General features: G+C 38.0%; 1 protein-coding gene across 1 annotated transcript in view; it reads left to right on the top strand.

Annotated features, from left to right (window-relative positions):
- The window catches only part of LOC150087952 (ER degradation-enhancing alpha-mannosidase-like protein 3), a 247,990-nt gene that overhangs the window by 54,477 nt on the left and 170,230 nt on the right, over positions 1 to 23,283 (top strand). Inside the window, exons 4-5 of the mRNA XM_090369977.1 lie at positions 12,427 to 12,466; positions 23,165 to 23,277. Coding sequence (XP_090226103.1) covers positions 12,427 to 12,466; positions 23,165 to 23,277 — 153 coding nt within the window. The remainder of the gene's footprint in view (positions 1 to 12,426; positions 12,467 to 23,164; positions 23,278 to 23,283) is intronic.

Here is a 23,283-nt window from a genome sequence, read left to right as displayed (position 1 = left end):
TGTTCCAGCAATTAACCACCCGCTGGCTAAAGGCAAATTTCCGCACATCTATTCTACATCTGTCCTTTCTTAATTTGAACTTATGTCCCCGTAGGTTCGTAATCTGAACAAGTGGAAGGATCCCATCAGAATTCAGCGTGCTCAACCCATTCAAGGCCTTATAGACCTCAATCAGATCACTGCGCAGGTGCCTAGTCTCCAGCCACTGCAATTTGCAGAACTTAAGCCTCTCTTGGTAAGAGAATCCCTTCATTCCCCTCACCAATCGTGTTGCTCTTCTCTGTACACGCTCAAGCAAATCTACATCCTTCCTAAAATGAGGCCTCCAGACCTGTACGCAGTACTCAAGGCGTGGCCTGACCATTGCCTTATACAGAGGGACAATCACCTCCTTTTCCCTGCTAGCAAAATTCCTATATATCATTGACAAAACCCCATGACCTGCCCTAGCAGCCTGTCTGCATTGCTCAGAAAACTTCATATCTGACTGCACAATTACTCCCAGGTCTTTTTCATTTTCTACCACCTTAAGTGTAGTACCACACAGTTGGTACGTTTCTCTGGGGTTACTTCTACCCATATGCAGTACTTTGCATTTGTCAAGGTTGAACTTCAGTTGCCACTTCTTAGCCCATCTGCCCAAATTATCTAGATCCTGTTGCAGTAGCACACTGCCATTACTGTCATTAACAACCCTGCCAACCTTTGTGTCATCTGCAAACTTCGACATTAAGCCTGATATACCTTCATCAATATCATTGATAAATACACAAAACAACAGTGGACCCAACACCGAACCCTGTGGGACTCCACTAATAACATTAGTCCATGAAGAGCAGCACCCATTGATTACCACCCTCTGTCTTCTCCCACTTAACCATCCTTTTATCCATTGTAGCAACTTACCCTTAATACCATTCTGCTCCAATTTGTACAGTAGTCTTCCATGCGCAACAGTGTCAAAAGCTTTCCTGAAATCCAAGTATATGATATCAAAATTATTTTTCGCATCCAGTTCCTTTGTGACCACATCATAATAACCAATCAAATTTGTCAGACAAGACTTTCCCTTAACAAACCCATGCTGTGTTTGAATTATTGCTGCAGTCTTGTCTAGATGATCCTGCAATGCATCTTTAACCAGTGACTCCATTATTTTACCCGGAACAGAAGTTAAACTAACTGGTCTGTAATTACTCGTGTCACCCTTCGATCCACCTTTGTGAATTGGGGACACATTTGCACATCTCCAGTCCGTGGGAACCTCCCCTGAGTCCAAGGATGCTCTCATAATTATGGCTAAGGGTTTGCTTAGTTGCTTTGCCGCCTCCTTTAAAATAACTGGATAGATCCCATCCACCCCAGGTGCCTTTCTTATGTTTAACTTCAACAATTTCTCCTCCACTTTGCTCTCAGTTATTACAAAATCATTAAGCACACTGCTACAATTTGATAACCTTCTTCCATTTTCAAACTGTAATAATTCCTCACGTGTGAATGTAGATGCAAAATACTCATTCAGTTTGTTTGCTATCTGAGCAGGATCATCAACAGTCGAACCATCGATGTCAAGTGGACCAATCATATTCAGCCCCTTACTTTTAGAGTTTATATAAGTAAAGAAATCCTTGCTGTTTTTCTTAGCATCCTTTGCCAAAGATTTCTCGTAATCCGCCTTCGCCTGCCGAACCTCCTTTGTGACCTGATTACAGACTAGCTTATATCTGCCACAGGCTTCTGCGTCACCTGATAATTTATATGCATCCCATGCATTTTTCTTCTCTGTCACGAGTCTCATTAGTTCATTTGATAACCATTTAGGCCTAAACCTTGAACGATATTTCTTAATCGGTATATAAAGTCTAGTAGCTTCCACGATTAATTCCTTGAATGCTTCCCACTTAGAATTTACTGTTGGTAACATCGTCAGTTGATCCCACTGTACAGAATTTAAAAACTGTCTGAGACCACTGTACTCCCCTTTACGGAAGCAAAAACCCTTTCCTTTACCCCTGACGGTAGTTACCTCTTTGAGTAAATCCCACTTCAGCACACTGTGATCACTGCCACCTAGTGGTTCCTTTATCTGCAAATTCTTAATACACGAATGATCACTGCTGATAACCAGATCAAGAGTGTTACTTTCTCTGGTTGCCTCTCGAACATGCTGCTGCAGAAAACAATCATCCAATAAATCCACAAAAGTCTGACTGGTGTGTGAGTGACCAACCCACAAGTTCCAGTCAATATCTGGGAAGTTAAAATCCCCCATTATAAGACATTCAGATTTACTGGCCCACTCTATTTCTCTGTACAATTGTTCATTGTACTCATTCAAGTCATTAGGCCTATAACACACTCCTACCCTTATTTTTCCTTTCGCAGTGCTTATCTCGCACCAAACTGACTCAACAGAGCACTGTTCATCTATAGTAATCAACGAATACTATCCACAAGTTATAAAAATAAAGATATAAAGCATAAATAAGTTTATTACAAATTAAATACATGAAAATTGGAGAAGAATATTATCCACAGGTTAGTAACAAAATAAAAATAAATTTATACTTATGTATGTAGCTTAATTAATATATGATGGGATTCTTCCTCTTGCTCAGAATAATCACCTGAGAGGGCATAAATTCAGATTGAGGAAAGACAGATGTAGGATAGATGTGTGGAAATTTGCCTTTAGCCAGTGGGTAGTTGGTTGGTGGAACAGGACTTCCATCCCTTGTTGTGGAAGTTGATAGCCTAAATAACTTTAAGGCTCAGCTGGACAGGTATTTTGAATGAACGGAGGGGTGAAATGGAAGTGTTTTTTTTTTTTTTTTTTTGGCTGATGCTGCATAAGCTTGCTTTCTTGCATCATATGCCTCTACTAATGCTAATGCTAATACATATTAATTAGGCATAACACTGATTATAATTTAAAATAGTCACTTGTTTTAGATTGCTTTAAATTATCACTACAAATTCTATTTATAGATTTTTCAGTATTGTATACAGTCTATTTTCACAATCACTTGCACCAGTTTCTTCCAACGCTCTCCTCAGGATGGTTATAGCTTCACGAGTTTGCTGTTTTTTAACTGGAATTCATTCGGGTTCACCTTCATTTCCCTCCACCTTGGCGAAATTTTCAGTAATATACTGGGCAATTTCTTCATCTGCTAAAGCTGTAGTAACTTGTAGATCACCATCTGTGTCATTAAACCCATGCCTTCAGGCTTTTCAACGTGATCACTATCATGACTTAGTTGACCATCACGAATAATTAATCCACATTTTTTGAAACAGTTGCTAATGCAGGTTTTGGAAACTTCATTCTAGGCACTCATTGTCATATGAAGTGCATCTAGAACAGTTATTTGCTTTGCAATATGGGATGATGTTCCAAAACCATATACAGTGAAACTTCTCCTAACGGACACCTCTCTTTAACGGACATCTCTCTACAACAGACATTTTCAAATTCCCCAACTCACCTACATTGGTTTTAACGTGTTTTCAGCTTCTGTCTAGCGGACATTCTCTGTAACGGATGCGGACAGGCAATCTGCACTGTTTCGTTTAGATTAGCACTTAATTTGATCTCCCCATAACGGACTGCAGGAGAGCTCACGGCCCTTTTCTAGGAACTTTTCTTCCACGTATTGCCTCAATCGTGTGTTTATTTTCTATTTCCGATTCTCTGAATTTTATCAAGGTTTACGTCACGGTTCTAAACCCTTTTTCAAGAATTTTAAGGCACGTGTAAAACTTCTGATGAATTCGGTGTGTGCAGGGGGGGGAATTTTTGTCGGCCTTTCGTCTTTTCAGTTTCAGTTTTCAGTTTTGTTCAGTGTCGTGTGAAGTGCACGTCTTCTCGTAAACATTTAACTTTAAAAGATAAAGTCGAACTCATTAATGCGTATGATCGGCAAAAAAAAATAGTGTTCGCACTCTCGCTGCAAAATTCAAAATCGGGAAGACGCAGGTAAGCGACATCCTAAAGAAAAAAAATGAACTGCTCAAACAATTTTGGCAACACGGAAATGATCAGGTTCAAAAATCATTCCCGAAAACTGTTGGACTTCAAATTGACAATGTTACGTATGAGTGGTTTTGTCACGCACGTGCTAAAAAAATTCCCATTAATGGGCCTATTATTAGGGAAAAGGCTTTGGAGGTTGCGAAATCTATGGGAGTAAATGAGTTCAAAGCTTCTGTGGGATAGCTAGACAAGTTCAAAACTCGGCATAAAATTTCTTGGAAAACCGTAAGTGGTGAAGGTGGATCTTTTGATACTGGGGTTGTAACAGAGTGGACAGTCAAATTGAAAGATTTATGTTGTGATTTTGAAGCTAAGGATATTTACAACTGTGACGAAACAGGGTTGTTTTTTAAAGCTCTTCCTGAAAACAATGAGTCTAAAAAACGAAAAGTGCCAGGGCGGAAAAATTTCTAAGGAACGCTTGACTGTACTATTGTGTACAAATATGCTGGGAGACTTTGAACAACCTCTTGTTATAGGAAAACCACAAAATCCTCATTGTTTCAAGGGCATAAAGTTGAAAAGTTGAATCTTTTGAATGTTGACTGGAAATCTAATAAAAAAGCGTGGATGACACGAGATATCATGAGCGAATGGATAAGCCACTTTAACCAAAACATGATTCGTCAAAACAGAAAAATTATTCTTTTCTTGGATAATGCTGCATCTCACCAGCACATTGAATTGTCCAACATTCAAATCGGTTTTTCTGCCACCAAACACATCTGCAGAGTGTCAGCCCTTGGATCAAGGGATAATAAAAAAATTTAAACTTCACTACAGAAAACGTGTTTTAAGACATCTCATTGCAAACATGAACGATGTAACATGTGCGAGTGACCTTGCAAAGAAACTCAGCATCCTAGATGCGATTCAGTGGATTTCCTCTTCAGTAAACGCAATTAGAAAACAAACTGTCGTGAACTGTTTTGTAAAGTCTGGCTTCTCAAACGCAAAAATTGAAATTGTGAACAGCAATGTGGAGCACCAAGAAGAACAAGAACTTCAACATCTATTGATAATGTACGATACTTCAGCTACAAGTGACCCTGGCTACAAAGATATAGGACTCGAACCTCACTACAGAAGATGGTGCTCTAGATATCAACGACATTATCATCGATGTTTTTCAAGAAGTTCCTCATGAGGATGAAGAAATGGAAGGAGGTCATTCTGTTGAAGAACATATTAACGACGAACCACCGATGAAAATAGAAGAAGCGCTCATACAAATCAATCGTTTAAAAATGTTTTTCGCCACTGAAGAAGATACTGAAGGACTTTCGATGGTTTCTTCACTCCAAAGAAATGTTGAAAACAAAATTATCAGCCGGAAGAAGGTGCGGAAGAAAATAAGTGATTACTGTATGTATTTTTCTTAAGATAAAGTCATAATATGCATAGCACAATTGTATGTATATTATTTACAAAAATATTGTGCAAAATCTGTATATAATTTAATTTAATTTTACATTAAACGTTTAACGATTTTTCTTTATCTCTTGTGTATGTAACTGTATATTATTTACAAAAATATTGTTCAAAATCTGTTTAATTTAATTTTACATTAAACATTTAACGATTTTTCTTTCTTTCTTTTTTTTTTCTCCCTCAGACTTCTTGTTAGTGGACACTTCTCTCTAACGGACAAATTTTCGTTCCCCATGGCTGTCCGTTAAAGGGAAGTTTCACTGTATTGACTGGATGATTCTTTGCCTCATATCTGATCTATAAAAGGTCTTAAAGGTTTTTATTATTCCCTGGTTGAGAGGTTGAATCAGTGATGTGGTATTCAAAGATAGAAAAACTAATTCAATGTTTTTGAAAGTGAACTTTGGGTGAACTGGGCAGTTTTCCAAACCAATGCATTTTTTTCTTCTTTTTTTTTCTTATCCAATTACAAATCCCATTTACGAAGATAATCTTAATAAAGAAGCTGTCATCCAAGCGTTATCATTATTGGCATATTCAACAGGTAGCTGTTTTACTCCTTTAAAACATCTAGGTGATTTACTCTTGCCTATAACTAATGGCTTTGTCTTGATTTTTTCCATTATGTTGCGTGTTAAAAGAACTGTAATCCTGTCTTTGATCTTCTTTCCTACATCTGCAGGAAAGAAGATCAAAGACAGACTATCATAATGGATATGAGAAAGCCTTAGATAACCCTGTTGATGTTACTGATGAATTGAACAATGTAATGGGTGAGCAGGTGTTGTGGTACTTTGCATCAATCTTTACAGGCAAAAGACCTTTAATAGTGAGGAAATGCTATGTGAATGAGGCTTAACAATTTGAAATTAGCAATACTGAAAATACAGAAGCTTGTTTATCAGAAAAACTTGAGCCTAAAGTCCGGTAAGGCTCCTGGAACTGTGGCATATACCAGTAATTTTGAGAGATCGGCGAGAGAGAGAGAGAGAGAGAGAGTGCATTTAACTATTAAGATTAATTGTGAGGACATCTTTGGATTGGAGCAGTGCCATTGTATCACCAATACACATAAAGGCAGTTCTAAGAATGAAGTGTGAAACTACAAATCAGTCAGTCTGATTTCATTGGTAGAAGAAATCATTGAAATAGTAAAGAGTGCAATTGACGGATATTTAGCAGCCAGGGAATTCTGAAGGATGTGCAAAATTGTTCTGTTAAGGGGAAAATCATGTTTAACTAACCTGGTTAGCTATTTTGACACTGATTCATCAGCTGGATGTAGGAAATAATTCTGCATTGTTTATCTGAATTTTAGCAAAGCATTTGGCTCGTTTTTGCATGAGAGCTACATGTATAGCTGAAACAAGTTGGGATCAGATGTAAAGTTCTAAGGTTGATTGCAAAGTGCTGCTGAATAGGAGGCAAAGGGTTTATTAAAATTCAGATGAACAATAAAAAGCAGCAAGGATGCTATCTCCCCTCCCCAACGATCAATCCCAGGACTGCTCTTGTTTGTGATTCCTTAAATGACATTGAAGAAGGAATGGATTATGTAATATCAAAACTACAGATGCTGTAAAGAATGGGAGAGTGGTTAATGATCAGTGTCAAGCAGTGCACCTTCAAAATGACTTGGATAGACTTCAAGGATGGTCTGAAACGTGGGTGGCTATGTTTTATTGCAGCAAAATGCAAGGTTTCTTGGAGAATAGCAATCCTGAATTAAAAACAATACAGAAAGAAAGAGATTTGAAGGTTATAATATGGGCAGACTTGTTCTCCATGCAGTGCAGGCAGACAAACCACTTGAACAGGCAAACCACTTGAACAGGCATTTGCTGATGCTATCGAGGCAGTGTTAGGTGGGTCGGAAAACTGCTAGCTTGGGGGGAGACAAAGACCAATAGATTGACAGTAGCCACTGGCAGAGGTGAAAGAGATTCTTGCACTGCTTCTATTAGAATGAGCAGAAGCCTGAAAAACAAGATGCATGGTATTTCAGAGACTGCTGGGAGCCATTGCAGTACAAATAAACACATGGGTTGTGTTAGGGTAGCTAAGAATAGAAACAGGTGCAGGTATACTTGCGTGTACACCAATGCTAGGAGTTTAGTAAATAAATTTGATGAATTTGAGGTATTGCTCAAAACATCAAAGGCAGATATTGTTGGGATATCAGAGACGTGGTGTCACACAGATATAAGGGATGCAGAACTGCAATTTGGGGAGTACAACATCTACAGAAAGGATAGACAGGATAGGAAGGGGGGGGGGGTTATGCTATTAGTTAAGAAACACATAAAAACCAAGGAAGTGAAGCCAGTCGACATCGCTGGACAGTGCAGTGTTGAGTCAGTTTGGTGTGACATAAGCATTGGGAGATCAAAATTGAGAGTAGGAGTGTGCTATAGGCCTAATGACTCTGATGAGTATAATAAGGAACTGTACAGGGAAATAGAGTGGGCCAGTAAATCAGAGAGTCTTATAATGGGAGATTTTAATTTCCCAGATATTGACTGGAATTTGGGGGCTGGTTACTCACACACTAGCAGGGCTTTTGTGGATTTATTGGATGATTGTTTTCTACATCAGCATGTTCAGGAGGCAACTAGAGGGAGTAATACTCTTGATTTGATTATCAGCAGTGATTCTTCATGCATTAAGAATCTGCAGATAAATGAACCACTAGGTGGCAGTGATCACAGTGTGCTGAAGTGGGATTTACTCAAAGAGGTAACTACCATTAGGGGTAAAGGGAAGGGTTATTGCTTCCGTAAAGGCGACTACGATGGACTGAGACAGTATTTAAATTCTATACAGTGGGACCAACTGATGATGTTACCAACAGCAAATTCAAAATGGGAAGCATTCAAAGAACATATCTTGGAAGCTACTAGGCTTTACATACCAACTAAGAAATATTGTTCAAGGTTTAGGCCAAAATGGATGTCAGATGAACTAATGAGGCATATGGCAGAGAAGAAAAATGCATGGAATACTTACAAATTAACACATGACACAGAAGCCTATGATAGATACAAGTTGATATGCAACCAAGTTACAAAGGAGGTTAGGCAGGCGAAGGCAGATTACGAGAAATCCTTGGCAAGGGATGCAAAGAAAAACAGCAAAGAGTTCTTTACTTATGTAAACTCTAGAAGGAAGGGGATGAATCAGATTGGTCCACTTGATATTGATGGGTCAACTGTTGATGATCCTGCTCAGGTAGCTAACAAACTAAATGAATATTTTGCATCGACATTCACACATGAGGAGTTATTCAGCAAGGGGAATGCCAGAGGTGTATTCAACTCTAGCAGTAAGCTACAGAATCTTGAAATAACTGGGAGTAAAGTGAAGGAGAAACTGTTGAAGATAAACACAAGAAAGGCACCCGGGGTGGATGGGATCTATCCAGTTATATTAAAGGAGGCAGCAAAGGAAGTAAGCAAACCCTTAGCCATAATTATGAGAGCTTCCTTGGACTCAGGGGAGGTACCCATAGACTGGAAATGTGCAAATGTGACCCCAATTCACAAAGGAGGATCAAAGGCTGACACAAGTAATTATAGACCTGTGAGCTTAACTTCTGTTCCAGGAAAATTAATGGAGGCACTGGTTAAAGAAGCACTGCAGGATCATTTAGACAAGACTTCAGTTATAGCTCAGACACAGCATGGTTTTGTTAAGGGGAAGTCTTGCCTGACCAACTTGATTGGATACTATGATGCAGTCACAAAAGAACTGGATGCAGGGAATAACTTTGATATTATATACTTGGATCTTAGAAAGGCTTTTGATACTGTTGCACATGGAAGACTGCTACACAAATTGGAGCAGTGTGACATTGGAGGCAAATTGCTGCTATGGATAAAGGGGTGGTTGAGTGGGAGAAGACAGAGAGTGGTAATCAATGGACACTGCTCATCGTGGACTAATGTTATTAGTGGAGTCCCTCAGGGCTCAGTGTTGGGTCCATTATTGTTTTCTGTATTTATAAATGATATTGATGATGGTATATCAAGCTTAATGTCCAAGTTTGCAGATGATACAAAGGTTGGCAGGGTTGTCAAGGACACTACTGACACTACACTGCTGCAACAGGATCTGGAAAGGTTGAGCAGATGGGCTGAGAGGTGGCAAATGAAGCTTAACATTGACAAATGTAAAGTACTACACATGGGAAACAGCAACCCCAGGGCAACGTATCAACTCTGTGGTACTACACTGACAGTGGTAGAGAATGAAAGGGACTTGGGGGTGGTTGTGCAGGCAGATATGAAGTTCTCTGAGCAGTGCAGACGGGCTGCAAGAGTAGCTCATGGAGTATTGTCAATGATATACAGGAATTTTTCCAGCAGGGATAAGGAGGTGATTATTCTATTGTACAAGGCAATGGTCAGGCCACACCTAGAGTACTGTATACAGGTCTGGAGGCCTCATTTCAAGAAGGATGTAGAGCTGCTGGAACGAGTACAGAGAAGGGCAACAAGATTAGTGAATGGAACAAAGGGGTGCTCTTACGAGGAAAGGCTTAAGTTTTGCAAATTACAGTGTCTGGAGACTAGGCACCAGCGAGGTGATCTGATAGAGGTGTATAAAGCCTTGAATGGTTTAAGCATGCTCAATGCTGATGGGATTCTTCCTCTAGCTCAGAAAAATCACCTGAGAGGGCATAAATTCAAATTGAGGAAAGACAGATGTAGGATAGACGTGCGGAAATTTGCCTTTAGCCAGCGGGTGGTTGGTTGGTGGAACAGACTGCCATCCCTTGTGGTGGAGGTTGATAGCCTAAATAAGTTTAAGGCTCAGCTGGACAGGTATTTTGAACGAACAGAGGGGTGAAGTGGAAGTGGGTTTTTTTTTTTTTTTTTGGCTGATGCTGCATAAGCTTGCTTTCTTGCATCAAATGCCTCTACTAATGCTAATGCTAATGCTACTTAGAGAGATCAGAAAAAGGAAGTGCTCATGTGAAGAAAGACTGAATGTGTGTGTGTGTGTGGATTACAGAGCTTAGGTAACTAGGTGCAGTGGAGGGAACTGATTGAACTGTATAAGGCTCTGAGAAGGGATAGTAAGATGAATGAACACAAATTATAAACTCGATTGAAAGAAATTTTCTTTCAGCTAGCAAGCTATTTACTGGAATAAGTTATCTCTGTAGGTGAGCTTGTGGAAATTCAAAGGTCAGCTGGGTATATTATATTATTTTATTTTTCGCCAGTGCAGTAAAAGTCTATGGCTTCCTTGCACTATATGACTAATACTAATATTAAAATGGCCAGGTGGTACTCATTTAGATTGGATACCTTATTCGCTATTCGACAGAGGGTTGCCTACTGACCACCTGCACCTGCCATGACAAGTTGTAAAATTTACCAACATTATAAAGTTATTGAAGTTATAAACATTTAATTAAATGTTAACATTTAATTATAAAAGTTATAAACATTTCTAGAACCCTTCTAGTGATAGCATCATTAGTAGTTGAAATGTATAGCTTCACAAAGGGACTTTGGATGGCATAATATTCATCGGTATAAACTAATCACAATATATTTATTATCTGATTTAGTCCATAACTATTACTTTATTGTTCAATGTTTTTTAATATTTTTTTAACTTGATACAACGATGAGCCAAAACATTATGACCAGCGAGTCGTTATGCAAATCGAAGCAACTACAGGTGAATTACAGCACATGTGCAGGTCAGGACATGGTATGAAAAACACCTGATACTCAGCTCCGTTAATCAGTGTTACTCTTGTTCTTCAGATGGGAAAGGCAGCAGACTTAAGCAAGTTTGACAAAGGCCAAATTGTAATGGCCAGACTGGGTCAGAGCATATCCAATACGGCATGGCTGGTTAGTGCCTACCGAAAGTGGTCCGAGGAGGGGGAACCCACGAACCACCAGCAAGGTGTTGGACGACCATAGCTCATTGATGCTCGAGGTGGGTGAAGACTCTTCCTGATGGTACGTAGCAACAGAATGGCAACTGAAGTGCAACTCGCCGGTAATTGGAATGCTGGTGATGGGAGTAATGTGTCACAACACAATACATTGAACCCTGCTGAAAATGCGGCTCCATAGCCGCAGGCCACTCCAAGTGCCCATGTTAACCACGGTTCACCTGTGACAGCGCCTACAATGGACACGCAAGCATCGAAACTGGACCTTGAGTGTTTGGAAGAAGTCATCTGGTCCAATGAATCATGTTTCCTGTTGCACCATGTGGATGACTGGGTACTTGTGCGTTGTTTACCTGGGGTAGTGATGGCACTTGGATGCACCGTGGTACGAAAACAAGCTGGTGGCCGCAGTGTCATTCTTTGAACGATGTTCTGCTGGGATACCCTGGGTCCAGTCATTCATGTGCTGGACACTGTCTACCACCTACCTAAACATCATTGCTGACCTGGTACACCCTTTAATGGCAATGGTCTTCCCCTCTGGCAGTGCTGTCTTTCAGTAGGATAATGCGCCATGTCACACAACCTGGATTGTTCGAGGCTGGTTTCCAGAACATGAACACTTCCAGGTATTGCCCTGGCCTCCAAATTCCACAGACATCAATCCCATCGAGCATCTGGATTGTGTTGGAACAGCAACTCCGATCTCTGGCATCTCAACCACGGACCTTACAGAAGTTAAAGGATCTGCCGGTTATGTGTTGGTACCAGATACCACAAGACACATTTAGAAATCTTGTAGCATCCATGCCTCACTGGGTACGAGCTGTTTTGGCTGCACATAGAGGACCAACATCATATTAGATATGTGGTCATAATGTTTTGGCTCATTGGTGTATATATTTATTGAAAACTTTTCTATATGTAATATTTGTTTGAAAGTGCATCGTATTAGGTATGTAGTCATTTCACATACATTATATTTAATTAGTATATTTGTTTTATGTTTATTTACATGTATTGTGTTTGTGTTGCTTTTCAGTTTTTCTTTGACATTAGTTGACACTTTGGATACATTAGTGGTAAGTTTTTAAATTGAATCTAATATATATATATATATATATGTGTGTGTATGTATGATTTGAGAAATTTGCCTTGAATTTTTAGTATTATGGAATCCAGCATACAGTGGAATCTCGTTAATATAAAGTTCAAGGGACCTAAATTTACACGTTTTGTAATAACGAGGTTTGTAGTAACGAGGTTCCCCAAAAGTGTCAATTTTACTGTTATTTATTATTATTTTTTTTTTTGTGTGTCAATTTTACTGTTATTTATTATTATTTTTTTTTTTTTGGTAAATACTGTATATCTAAAAATAATAATAAATAATAATAATATCAAAAATAAATTAATAAAGTAAAATAAAAATAAAAGCCTTGTCTAACAATACAGTAATAGGAATAACATATTTTTTAAAGATAAACTAAGAGAAAATCAATATTAATGGAAATGAAAATATTGCACAGTATATATTTTGATATATACAATATTTTAGTATCACAGTAAAAATAATTACAATAATTATAAAAGGAGACATACAAACCATTAACTTTTTAATAAATTAATCTAATTTAAAGAAAGAATCCAATGTTGTTTGCACAGTTTTTGTCCTATATGCATTTTTAACTACAGCACAGATGTTATCAAATGCAATAGTTGTTTCTTTATCAACGTTACTGAAGGTCAAGACATTCTCTATTATGTTCAATGCATTTTGGGCATCTTTTTTAGATGGCAGTGTGCACGCGTCTTCACTTTCGCTGTTGCTGATAACAAAAACAGCATCGTTTTGTTTGGTACCCAGCAGCTCTTCTGGTGTTGCTACCGTTGCAGTGGTAGCAACTTCATCATCCACCTTCATAAACTCTTCAAATTCGCCAACAAAATTCATATGCTCCTTCAAATTCCTCCATTCCTCACTATTGCTATCACATTTGTCTGCTGGACCATGTTTTTCGATGATGTTCTCTCCAAAGCCACTCTTTCTGAAGCAATTGATTATAACACTTGATGTAATACTTTCCCAAGCAATAACAAGATTACGGATAGCATGCAAGACATTCCAATTTGGCTGCAAATTGTTCCCTCCTTCTATGTTGCGGATCAAGTACCTTTTCAGTCGGGCTCTATATGCTCTCTTCAGGTTATAAATAATGCCTTGATCCAGTGGTTCCATTAAACTGGTGGTATTGGGGTAAAAACAACAGCTGTATATTTGTCAACTTAAGTATCTCAGCAGAATTTGCTGTACAACAGTCTAGAATCATCAAAATGTTCCTTTTTTTCTGAAGCCATTCTTCTGTCCAATTTTGATAACCAAGACTGAAAAATTTTGACTGTAAGCCAAGCACTTCTATTGGCCTCATAATCACAGGGAAGTTGGTTAACTGCTTTAAAACATCTTGGCTTGGAAAACTTACCAATCACAAGTGGGCATAGTTTTGTACTGCCATCTGAATTGCAGCATAACAGAACAGTGAGTCTTTGCTTACTTAATTTTCCACCATGACAAGACTCTCCTCGAACAGCAAATCATAAAATAAACCTGTCTCGTCGAGATTAAAAATATCCTTTGCCTCATATTTTTCAAGGATGGACTGTACAGAACACAACCAGTCTGTAGCCTTTTCTTTGTCGACCAATCCAGACTCACCGCAAACATTTCGCGAAATCAAGTTATTCCTGTTTTTAAATCTTTGGAGCCAGCCACTGCTCCATTTGAAGTCACTAATCCCATGTTGCTGAGCTAGATAATTTGCCTTTTCTTGCAAAATCGGACCTGATTATTGGCAAATTAGATGCACGCATTTGTTGGTACCACTCAAAAAGTTTTGTTTCAAGCTCCATGTTTTGCACCACGAATTCGTTTCCTGTTTTTCCTCGCTGCTCCAGTGTCACACACTTCTTCGAGTCTTTTTCAGTTTTTCAGTATTGTAGATAAAGTAGGTAAAGGGATGTTGTATTCCTTTGCGATGTCCGTTTTGCTTCTTTCCATCCTATCAGCCTCTTGTATAATTTTTAGTTTAATTTCCAGGCTTAATTCTTCCGTCTACATTTTATCGCCATAACACTGCTAGATAAGATTTAATATAAACAAATTTCTAAGAAGTCAGTGCCATCCTTCGGGAAGCAGGGAGCCAGGTGGCTGGGGGCAATAATCGGATCGCTCTGCCAACATTTGTATTAAACATACAAAATGACAATATTTATTTTTCACGGGGTGAAAAAGAACTTTGTAATATATATTAACTGAATTTTATAATAAAAGAATATATTTACATAGAAAAGCCTATCCTTTTGCAGGAGAATGGTATGTGCTTCATATAAACGAGTACTTTGTATAAATCGAGTTTGTGTTAACGAGATTTTACTGTAATATGGTGATTCCGTAACACTTTTCTAATTAAAACAGTAGCAAATCTGTTTCAGTTACTAATACCTTCAGATCCATCCCTCATGCCTTCTGTATCAGCATAGTAGGATTGGTTGTTTGAAGAGATATGGGTTTGAATCCCATTGGATAGTGAAGGATTTTCATGTGCTTCAATCAGGATTGTAGTTAGCTGATCTCAGGTGGAGGAAGTGGGATTTCTTGCTCCCTCCACTTGAGATCAGCTAACTCCTTTTCAACCTGTAGAACTTAGAAATTGGCCTTTAAAAAAAAAAAAAAAAAAAACATGAGTTAATGTACAGGGTGTCCAAAAAAAGTGTTGAACCATAGGGAAAATATTTTATTTACAAAATTTGTTATGTATGTCCACCCTCTCTCTTGAAACATGTTTGCAATTAAAATTCATGTTGTTATGAACTCTTTGCAGCTGTCTGCTGTAAGGGATTTGCAAATTTTGCACTGTTAACCCAAAAATTTTCATAGCCCAAAAAAAAAGAGAAGTCAATGGATTTAAACTGATCTGTGAGCCTGCTCTACTTGTCCCCTCCCACCAATCCATTGCCCTGAAATGTTTCATCTAAAAATTAATTTAATTTTAAATTATTTTAACCACCAATAGTTCCAGACTTTTATGGCCACACTGTATTGTGTGTGTGTGCACACCTCAATGTATTTTAAAAAAAAAAAATTAGGCAGTGCTAATGTTTGACTTTTTTTAAATAAAAACACATGAACTTGTACGATATTTAGGTAATGATAGATTTTGATCTGTAATTGATTTTGCTCAGTCATGTAAATTTTTTTCACAAAATAAAAAATATACTATCTATAGCAAAATATGTATACATATTTCAAACACTAAGCAGACAGTACAGAGTATGGAGAACAGATGACAGTATATTCAGGTACTCAGTTGGCTCACTAAATTAATAGTTTGTTTAGTGATTCAACAATTTTTTTTTTTTTTTTTTTTTTTTTGCAAGTGGATGAATGTGCACTCTTTTGAAACTTTTGTGCAAATCACATGATCTCTTTTCAAATACCAGCAGTAGTCTGCTATCAGTGAAACCTTTCACCCTGCTCTTCACTTATTATACCAAGGTTCTGCAGAAAGTATTCAAGGCAGCTGTGCAGAAAATAAACCTTCAGATTCATGTTCCAACCAAGCTTTCTGAAACTAGTAAACATGTTTTTGACAGTTTTCTCATTGACCTATGATTTATAAATGTTTGAAAAAGTTTTTCACAATACCCCTGAGTGCTAACCAAGCCTCTACTTTTTTCTGAGCCAGAAATTGAAAAATTATCATCTTTTTACAGCTTTATAATTTGTGGTCTCTTAAACACTTAGAAAATTTTGACACAACATACTGAAAACAGTCTTCCCCTTTATCTGCAACCTTAATAAACTGTTAAGTGTTTCATTAATTCTAGTTTTATATGTAACAATAGCAGGAGCACTTTTCTTGGAGAGATCAATGACTCATTGATGGCATTGTTGCTTCAAGGTGGCTCATGCCACATTATAGGCACACCGAATTCTAGACATTTTCATCTAACATTAACCCACTCTCTTCAGCACGCAGGTGGCAGACTGACAACTATAATATGGGACCCATTTCTCATGGTCAAAAATTCTAACACGTTTGATGTTCCTTCTTGTAAAAGTTAGTGGTTTTCAAATTTCCAAAAGTGATGAAATCAGTAAGTGGGTGAGAGTATCCCTCCCACCACTCAGCTGGTCCTGTTCCTGAACACCACCCACTATTGCAAAATGACCAGAACTGCCACTAAACAATTGCCTCCAGCTATAAATATCACAGAAGAACTTCACAACAGTTCTGGAAGGTATATGAGAAGCAGTCTCACGACTAGTGTCCTGCAGAGGTAAGAATCAATTGCGCTCATAAGGCTAGCAGCACCACATATTCAATAAAAGAACAGCCAGTCGCATTCAATAATTAGCATTAGTAGTGGCATATGATGCAAGAAAGCAAGCTTATACAGTATCAGCCAAAAAAAACCCCCTTCCCATTTAACCTATCCATTTGCTCCAGATCTTTATCCAGTTCTTCCTTGAATCTGTGTAAGCTATCAACTTCCACAACAACAAATGTAAGTTTTTTTCCAGCAATCAATCACTTGCTGGCTAAAGGTGAATTTCCGCACAACTGAAATCAACTGAAGGCAACTGAACGTTGACAAATGCAAAGTACTTCATATGGGTAGCAGTAACCCCAAAGTAAATAAATAAATAAATAAATAAATTTTTCATTTATTGCAACTACAGCAAGCCCATCACAGCACTAGGCTAGTGGCATAAATTCAGTACAAAGGAGACAAATATATATACAGTATATATATTTGTCTTACAGTATATATATATATATATATTTTTATATATTTCTATATATTTATTTATTCTTACAGTATATATATATATATATATTATTTGTCTTACAGTATATATATATATATATATATATTTTTTTATATACAGTATATAAAAAATACATAGGATATTCTGTTAACAACGAATATGAATTATAATGATCAAAAATATATATTACAGAACATCACATTTGGCTCTCGGATGCAGTTACTGGGTTGCAGGCAGGCAGTTTGTATTTCTCATAATTTGTTTGGAAATGAGACTCCTGTAGGCTTCAGAGTTGAGCAACCTCTTACAATCAATGTTGTGATAATTTATGAGGTGAAGGGATGCATTGGGGAACATCCTGTCCATTTGTTTTAGTCTGGAGAGTTTGGATTTGAATTGTTGTTGGTTTCTTGAGTTTTCTCTGTTGGTGGGAGCTATTATGTTGGCTAGGTTTGGTGAACTGGATACAGAAGTAATTAACTTTGCAAGAAGCATGACTCCAGACTCGTTGATCATCTGTTGCAGAAGTAATGTACAGCCATGCAGTACTACACTCAGGGTAGTGGAGAATGAAAAAGACCCGGGGGGTAATTGTGCAGTCAGATATGAAGTTTTAAGAGCAGTGCTGATAGTCTGCCAGAGCAGTTCATGGGGGTCTTGTCAATGATATACAGGAACTTTGCCAGCAGGGATAAGGAGTGATTATCCCTTTGCATAAGGCAATGGTCAGGCCACACCTTGAGTACTGTGTACAGGTCTGGAGGCCTCATTTTAGGAAGGATAGGATGTAGAGTTTCTAGAACAAGTACAGAGAAGGGCAACAAAACTGGTGAGGGGAACAAAGGGGTGTTCTTACGAAGAAAGGCTTAAGTTCTGAAAATTGCAGTGTCTGTAGACTAGATATCTGATTGAGGTGTATAAGGCCTTGAATGGTTTGAGCAGGCTCAGTGCTGATGGGATTCTTCCTCTTGCTCAAATTAGAAAGCTGAGGAAGCATAAACTCAAATTGAGGAAAGACAGTTGTAGAATAGATGTGCAGAAATTTCTGTCTGTCGTGTAAGTTGATAGCTTAAATAAATTCAAGGAAAAACTAGACAAACTTTTGGAGTGAATGGATGGGTGAAATGGGAAAGGGTTTTTTTTTTTTTTTTTTTTTGCAGATACTGTATAAGCTTGCTTTCTTGGATCATATGCCTCTACTAATGCTAATGCATTCTGAAGTACAACACACATTTTAACTTTTGCTTTCATCGTTGGTAACAAAAACTTCATTTTGTTTGTTGGTCACCTCTCTTCTGGTGTTAGTATTGATGTAATAGCAACATTGTCATTATTCGCATTATAGCAAACTCCAAATTCTCCAGCAAAATACATAAGTTCCTTCAAAGTCCTATCACATTCACTCATCGTACCATTTTTTTCGGTGATATTTTCACCAAAGCCATTATGCAATATGGTTCCAAGAAAAAACATCGTGAATAATATCTAGGACATCCCACTTTGGCTACAAATCGTTCTCTTCTACATTGAAGATCATGTGGCATATCAGGCATCCTTTATATCCTCTCTTCAGTTTATAAATAATGCCTTGATTTAGTTAGTGTGTGGGCGCCTCCGTAGCCAGGTGAGAAGGAGCAGCAGTGCGTAGCACATGCTTCTTGATTAGACCGGGGTTCGAGCCCGTCACCACCAAATACGGAGGATGCGGAAAGGTCAGGAACTGACCACCCGCATATTCCCGGAGCAACATGGCCTTAGTTGCTAATGCTCCAAAAAACCAACTAATAATAATAAGTTAGTGTGTGAAGCTGGTGTTATTGGAACCAACGATGAAAGCAAAAGTTAAAAGTCCCGGTGCCCAGTTAGAGCTGAAGACCATCTTCAGATTTAGTGCCTCAGCACTATACAGTGATCTAGAGTCATCAAAATGTTCCCCCCCCCCCCCATTTTTTGAAGCCTTTCTTCAATCCACTCTTAATAATAATAAAGATAGAAAGACTGCATGCCAAGAAACTTCTATTGGCTTCATAATCGTATGGAAATTGATTAACTACTTTTTAAAAAATCTTGGCTTGAAAAATTTTCCTCACGAGCAGATTCAATTTTGCATTGCCATTTTCCCCGAAGCTTTGAACAGCTGATTTTGTGGGGGGGATTAATTAAACTCTAATAGGATTGTACAAAGATTTGTATTACAAGTTATTTCTTATGGGACAGAAATGGATTTTGTAATATATATTAACCAAATTTTGTAATAAACAGATATGTTATGTAGAAAAGGCTATCCTTTAGCAGAAGAATGATATGTACTTTGTATAAACCCGAGTTTGTATTAATGGGGTTCTGTATTTTTACCTGTGCTCATTTTTAGAACTGTGGACTCAACATGCTGTCTGGCATAATTGAAAATTGTATGTTGCTATGTTCAGTTTCCACCTTGTGGGGATATTTTAGTCCTGCTAGTAACAGAGGCTTGCAAGGACCTCTGTTAGTTGGGAGTTTTCTCACATTAGAGGTGATATTGTTATCCAAGAATTAACTTGAATTGCTAATATTATTTTATACAACTCATTAACAAATAGCAGACAAAAAGCAGATTCATTTTTTTGTGCAGTGCTGTTTGCTCTTGATAGCAGGGTTATTTCTGATGTGAGCATAAACTCAGTCTTGATGGCCAAGTATTACTTATCCAGTTAGATGAAACCAAGCTTCATCAGTGAAGTTCATTCCTACATCTGAGGGTCTTGATTCATTTTTTCCAGTGACCATACACAATGGTGGGAGGCGCCTCTGTAGCCAGGTGGGCAGGAGCAGCAGTGCGCAGCACACGCTTCTTGATTAGACCGGGGTTCAAGCCTGTGACCACCAAATACGGAGGATGTGGAAAAGTCAGGGAATTACCACCTCATATCCACGGAGCAATATGTCCTTAGTTGCTAATGCTCCTAAAAACCAAATAACAACAGAATGGTGGCTTGATATTCCACAGCGTCGTGGCTCTGTCACTGGAGAAACTGAATCATTCTCACCACAGAAACTGAATACAGAAATGCATACAATTTTCATATTATTGAAATACAGGGTGATCATTTTAAATGAGAACCTACAAAAATGCAAATACCTTTAAGTAAAAGAGTGCTAGAGTTGTGAAATTCACAAATAACATTCTTTATTTGAGGCATATTCAAGAACATGGTCTGCATGTGTTGGGAGTTATGTTGGATATGTTACTTTTCATTTCTTCCAGAGTGCATGTGGATTATTGTTGTAAGAATTTTATTTTACACAGCTCCTCAAAAAAACAATGGTAACAAATGTGATGAGTGTGCTGGTCATATTCTTTTTAAAATTATTTGATCTCTGAATAAGAGGGGTATCTCACTTGCAGATATGTGAAGTTTTAATTGTTATGCTGTCTTTCTGAAACTACTTTGACAACCTCCTCCTCCATTAATGGGGTTTTCCAGTTGAATTCATGTACCATGTCAGTATACCACTGAGAGGTTATGGTTTCTGTAAAAAGGATAGACCAACAGTCCTGCAGCAGATCATTGCACACCATACTGCAATCTTCAAATGGCTTAATGGTTGTTCATATGCTGCATGATGATTTTCTGTATATCATAGATGAGTATTCTGAGAGTTACTTACCCAGTTAGATGAAACCAAGCTTCATTCATTTTTTCCAGTGACCATACACAATGATGGCATCATATTCCACAGCATGATATACACTTTGTATATCATGCTGTGGAATGATATACACTTTGTATAGAAACAGTTTTAATTTCTCACTGTTGCATGACAACTTCCATATGACATTTCCTTTCATTGTGCAGGCCTCCATAGTAGTAGTAGTAGTAGTAGTAGTAGTAGTAGTGGCATGTGCATGTGTATGAGCATATGCAGCATCAGCCAAAAAAAAAAAAAAAAAAAAAATCACACCATTCCCTCCAAATGCCTGTCCAGTTCCTCCTTAAATTTATTCAACCTATCAACTTCCACAACGACAGATGGAAGTTTGTTCCGGCAATTAACCACCCGCTGGCTAAAGGCAAATTTCCGCACATCTATTCTACACCTGTCTTTTCTTAATTTGAATTTATGCCCCCTTAGGTTTGTAACCTGAACAAGTGGAAGGATCCCATCAGAATTCAGCGTGCTCAACCCATTCAAGGCCTTATACACCTCAATCAGATCACCGTGCAGGTGCCTAGTCTCCAGCCACTGCAATTTGCAGAACTTAAGCCTCTCTTGGTAAGAGGATCCCTTCATTCCCCTCACCAATCTTGTTGCTCTTCTCTGTACATGCTCAAGTAAATCTGCATCCTTCCTAAAATGAGGCCTCCAGACCAGTACACAGTACTCAAGACGTGGCCTGACCATTGCTTTATACAGAGGGATAATCACCTCCTTTTCCCTGCTAGCAAAATTCCTATATATCATTGACAAAACCCCATGACCTGCCCCGGCAGCCTGTCTGCATTGCTCAGAAAACTTCATATCTGCCTGCACAATTACTCCCAGGTCTTTTTCATTTTCTACCACCTTAAGTGTAGTACCACACAGTTGGTACGTTTCTCTGGGGTTACTTCTACCCATATGCAGTATTTTGCATTTGTCAAGGTTAAACTTCAGTTGCCACTTCTTAGACCATCTGCCCAAATTATCTAGATCCTGTTGCAGTAGCACACTGCCATTACTGTCAGTAACAACCCTGCCAACCTTTGTATCATCTGCAAACTTCGACATTAAGCCCGATATACCTTCATCAATATCATTGATAAATATACAAAACAACAGTGGACCCAACACCGAACCCTGTGGGACTCCACTAATTACATTAGTTCACGAAGAGCAGCACCCATTGATTACCACCCTCTGTCTTCTCCCACTCAACCATCCTTTTATCCATTGTAGCAACTTACCCTTAATACCATTCTGCTCCAGTTTGTACAATAGTCTTTCATGTGCAACAGTGTCAAAAGCTTTCCTGAAATCCAAATATATGATATCAAAATTTTTTTTTTGCATCCAGTTCCTTAGTAACCACATCATAATATCCTATCAAATTTCTTCTCTGTTATGAGTCTCATTAGTTTATTTGATAACCATTTAGGCCTAAACCTTGAACAATATTTCTTAATAGGTATGAAACTTTTAGTAGCATCCACGATTAATTCCTTGAATGCTTCCCACTTAGAATTCACTGTTGGTAACATCGTCAGTTTATCCCACTGTACAGAATTTAAAAACTTTCTGAGACCACTGTACTCACCTTTACGGAAGCAAAAACCCTTTCCTTTAGCCCTGATGGTAATTATATCTTTAAGTAAATCCCTCATCAGTACACTGTGATCACTGCCACCTAGTGGTTTCTTTATCTGCAAATTCTTAATACACGAATGACCTACATGGACTTGCTGACAAGCTCTCCCTGAATCTTTTCACCCTGAAGTTTCCATATTGCAGATTTTGATGGTTCTTTACAACATTGAAATTGATTGCCTACCAAAATGACATTGAGAAGTTTGAAATGATTCTATCCTGAGGTGATATCCCATTATGAGCATTCTGTATGGTGAATGCCATGTTCATTTACTGCTTGCACTGTGCATGTGTATTCATAGTTTTACAGGCTGTTGACAGATGATGGCACCATACACAGAATAAAGAATGTTCCTTGTTAATTTCATGTCTCTAATACCTATTTGCTCATGCACATTTCCTTGAGTTTTCATTTAAGATAATTACTGCCCTATATAACTCTGCAACCTTTCTTCCCAAAATATTTTCATCTATAGATAGTATTGTTATTACACTGTTTATATGTTAATTTTAAATTTTGGGTACTAAAACTAAGCACAAAAAGTTATAATGATTATTAATATTATTAAGTTTTTTCTTTTTCATTGTGGTTTTTTTTTTTTTTTTTTTTTTTTTCCAGATTTTGGGTGATTTAGATGAATTTGAATGTGCCCTGAAAAAAGTAATTAATGATATATCTTTTGGAAGTGATGTTGTTGTATCTGTATTTGAAACTAATATTAGAATGCTAGGGTGAGT

Source organism: Mastigoproctus giganteus, chromosome 3 (assembly GCF_048544385.1).
Source record: "Mastigoproctus giganteus isolate SK-2022 chromosome 3, ASM4854438v1, whole genome shotgun sequence".
NCBI classification, from domain to species: domain Eukaryota; kingdom Metazoa; phylum Arthropoda; class Arachnida; order Uropygi; family Thelyphonidae; genus Mastigoproctus; species Mastigoproctus giganteus.
The sequence above is the reverse complement of the archived record's forward strand: the minus strand, read 5'-3'. Positions and strand labels throughout refer to the sequence as shown.